The sequence below is a fragment of the Octopus bimaculoides genome, chromosome 3, assembly GCF_001194135.2.
Source record: "Octopus bimaculoides isolate UCB-OBI-ISO-001 chromosome 3, ASM119413v2, whole genome shotgun sequence".
Taxonomy (NCBI): domain Eukaryota; kingdom Metazoa; phylum Mollusca; class Cephalopoda; order Octopoda; family Octopodidae; genus Octopus; species Octopus bimaculoides.
The window spans coordinates 145,344,403-145,348,168 of NC_068983.1; the positions used below are offsets into that span (position 1 = coordinate 145,344,403).

At 36.6% G+C, this 3,766-nt stretch overlaps 1 protein-coding gene across 3 annotated transcripts in view; it reads right to left on the bottom strand.

Moving 5' to 3' along the window:
• Positions 1 to 2,645, bottom strand: part of LOC106874167 (serine incorporator 1) — a 47,992-nt gene extending 45,347 nt beyond the window's left edge. Inside the window, exon 1 of one of the 3 annotated variants that reach the window (XM_014921797.2) lies at positions 2,437 to 2,645. In XM_014921797.2, the coding sequence (XP_014777283.1) occupies positions 2,437 to 2,469 (33 nt within the window). In that variant the 5' untranslated portion in view covers positions 2,470 to 2,645. The remainder of the gene's footprint in view (positions 1 to 2,436) is intronic. The other 2 variants (XM_014921796.2, XM_014921798.2) reach the window with 2 other exon arrangements.
• Between the last annotated feature and the right edge of the window lie 1,121 nt (positions 2,646 to 3,766).

The window sequence follows — 3,766 nt, forward strand, 5'->3', positions numbered from 1 at the left end:
ATATATACATATATCATCATTCAATGTCCGCCTACCATGTCGGCATGGATTGGATGGTCTGACTAATTACTGACAAGATGGGAGACTGCACCAGGTTCCAATTTGATTTGGCAAGGTTTCTACAGCTGGATGCCCTTCCTAATGCCAACACTCCGAGATTGTAGTGGGTGCTTTTTACATGCCACCAGCAATGTGTGTGTGTGTGTGTGTGTGTGTGTGTGTGTGTGTGTGGCCCTGAGCCAACCAAAGCCTTGTGAATGAATTTAGATGAAAACTAAAAGAAGTTCATTGTGTGTGTCTCTCCTTATCTTGACATCATGTAATAGTTGAAAACAATTGTTACTGTCATTTATTTCCAACATTCTGTGAGAACACGTCTGGCCAGGGATAAATGCTTGGAAACAGGTGAGGGTTGGCAACAGGAAGAGTATCCAGTCACAGAAAATCTGCCTCAATAAACTGGCTGGCCCATGAAAGCATGGAAAAATGGATGTTAGATACTGCTGCTGATGATGATTATATATATATATATATAACATCATTTAACATCCTTTTCTTTTCTTTTTTACTGGTAAGAGTCAAACAGTTTGACAGGACCTGACAAGCCAGATGACTGCACCAAGCTCAACTGTCAGCTCTGTATGGGTTTCTATGGCTGGATGCACTTCCTAATGCCAACCACTTCACAATGTACTAGGTGCATTTTTGGTGGTACCAATACCAGTGGGGTCACCAAGTAACTTTCAAGACAAAGAACAAAGAATCCTCATCTGAGAAGGGGCATAGTATTGAGGGAGGTGGCTTTGTACCAGGTGATGAGAGGTTAATTATTATAGAGCAACTGAAACATGTCTTGCTACCCCAGTCATATATATATATATATATATATATATATATATGGTGGTAAAGATGTACAAGGGCATACGCTCAGGTACAAGGAGGTGAATGTAAGTGGAATGGTACAGAGAATTGGAAAGGGACAGTGAGCAGGGAATTCATGAGAATGCATTGTATACGGCAGTAATTTTATTAATGAAAATATATATTTTATAAATCAAGTCAACAAATCCATGTGTGTTGAAGCCACCAGTTTGACTAAGGTGTAATGAATGCAATAACTTTACCAATCAATTATTAATAGTATTCATAATTCTGTGAAAAAAGTACACTTATAAAATAATTATTTTTCTTTTTATGCCTTATAAATAATATGAATTCTTATGTGCGTGTATATATATGTATATATGTTTGTGTGTACTGGCTTTGAGATCTTTGTTGATCCCAAATTCTAAATAATCTAACGTTTAAGGTGTTACATAAACGTCAGTTTATGTTTGGTGCCCTCTGAATTTATTTACTGCGACCTGGTACTAGAAATTTTACATCGCTATTGAAAGCCCTCGGCTTAATATGTCTGAACAGAACATTTCTGTTCCAGACAAATTTTGAAATATTAACTCGTTTTTCTAAGCTTCAATTTCTCCCATTCTCCTCTGTATCTGCAATTGCGGAGAGTGTGTCCTAGATATGTGAAATGTATCACTTTGTTCAACAAGTTTATTTTTAATATTGTCAGTGTTAGGGCCAATCCATTCAATTTCCGGGACATCAGCTTTAATAACCGAAAACCTTAGTTCGTTTTTCATTATCTTTGTTAGCCTGTGTCTTTCTCTTCAAGCCTTGTACAATCTGTAAATAACATCCGCAAAGACTAGTAGATCCTCTATCATATGCTCTAGTGCTCACCATATGTCTGTTGTTTTGGCCTGCGTAGTTTGACGCCTCACCCAGTTAATTGTCACTAAAATCACCTCAGCTCTACAATAAGTTAATAGAGTTCTGGAATAGCTATCGTTCGAAGTCTCATATAGTAAGAGAAAACGGGTGGATGTTAACGAAACATTGTCATGGGTCGTTTTCCTTTTGCATTTTTCAACATCCGTATTTCAAACAACGGAAATAATGGTACCCCAAAATATTATTCCACTCATCTCATTGTCTTGCACCTCCAGCTTCTATAATCTTTTAATTTTTTTTCACGAAATATGGAACTTCGAAAGACAACCATTCCAAAACTTCAGTGAAATTTTAGCAAATGCAGTAATAGATTGGTGTAAATACCGCGTATGCGCTTGAACATAAATATATATACATGTAGAGAGACAGACAGAGGGTATATGAATGGGTGTGCGTGTATGTGTGTCGAGGGAGTGTACATTATGATAACGTGTGTCAAGAATATTTCGCACTAGAGTAAGAATCATTGATTTCACACAAATATATAAATAAACTCTACTACATGAAATGACTATTCATTTTTTTTTTTCTCATTTCCAATTCGAAATGCGAGTGTATATACAATTCCAGCCAATGTTTATCTACATATGCGTGTGTGTATAAATCGCGTAAAAAAAAGGTAAATAATTGTCTACTTACACTGGTCCCGATACTACCTATAATGCAGCCCATTCTTTCGAATTATTGAATGTAACCGCGCAGTAGGAATTCTATCTTGTAGTGAAAGTTAGAAAAGATAAAGGTTTATGATACTAGAGACGAAAATATCAACAATGGAAATTAATCGCCACTTCCTCAATATGGCGGCGATTTCTGTTTTTCCTCGAATACCGTGACGTCACAGTCACCTGACTTAAATCATGTGTTGCTGAGTTTGTTTATTGTTCGACACCAACTACTCAGTTGCAACTTTTATCCTGTCTCTCTCACTTCCTCCCTTTCGTTTTTCTTTTCTAACACTTCTCTTCTTCTCACTCTTTCTCACTATTCTTCTTCTCTCCTCTTCCTTCCTCTCTCCCATTTTCTATTTCTTCCATTTTCTCTCCTTTTTTTGTCCGTCCTTCTTCAATTGTTTCTCTAAATGAGTCTTTCTCTCTCCATTTTTCTCTTTCTCTGTGTCTCTCCCTTTCTTTCTCTTTCTTTCTCTCTCCTCTCTATCTCTCTCGCCCTGTCTCTCTCTTTCTATCATTCCTCTCTTTATATCCCTCTCTTTCATTTCGTTCTTAACTGCTTATTATTTCTTTCTTTCCCATTTCCAATTCTTTTTCTCTCTCAATCACAATTGCTTCTCTTATTATTTCGGTCTCTCTTTCCCCACTTTTCGCTCACCTCTCCCTTCTCAATTATTTTATGCGCCATTGTTCATTACATTGTTGAGATAGTCAAATGCGATTTAATGAATCAAAAACACTCTTTGTTTTAATAAGTTGGCTTTAAGTGTGTGTGGGGGGATGTATGTGTGTGTGTGTACGTAGATAGATAGGATAGATAGATAGATGTTCTTATTTATATTCAAGGAATTATTTGATAATCTGCTATGCTCCAAGCATGTCAGCAACAAACAGGAAAAAAAAAGCTTGCGTTGTGTCATCCTAAAAGTCCCTAATAATGACAAACTCCAATTATCTGATTATTTTAATGCCAAGGTCAGCTCTGATTATGATACACGGTTTAGTGTGATTGGCAGACACATCACAGACTGCGTTGGTTGTGTTATTGTTTCTATTATATTCTGTCTTATTGTAAGGAATTCAACCGCTCAGTAACAAACTCAACGTTCAAGCTACCAAATATTCATAAAACAACTTAGATACATCGTCGGTCAAAGAACTGGCATTTAATCGAAAATGTTATAGAACGGATGTTCATGTCATTCATTCATTTCATTCGTTCATTCAATGCCATCTACTGGCTATCAGATCACTTTTTGTTGTGCAACAAGTCTATCACAATTCGCAACAGACGACAT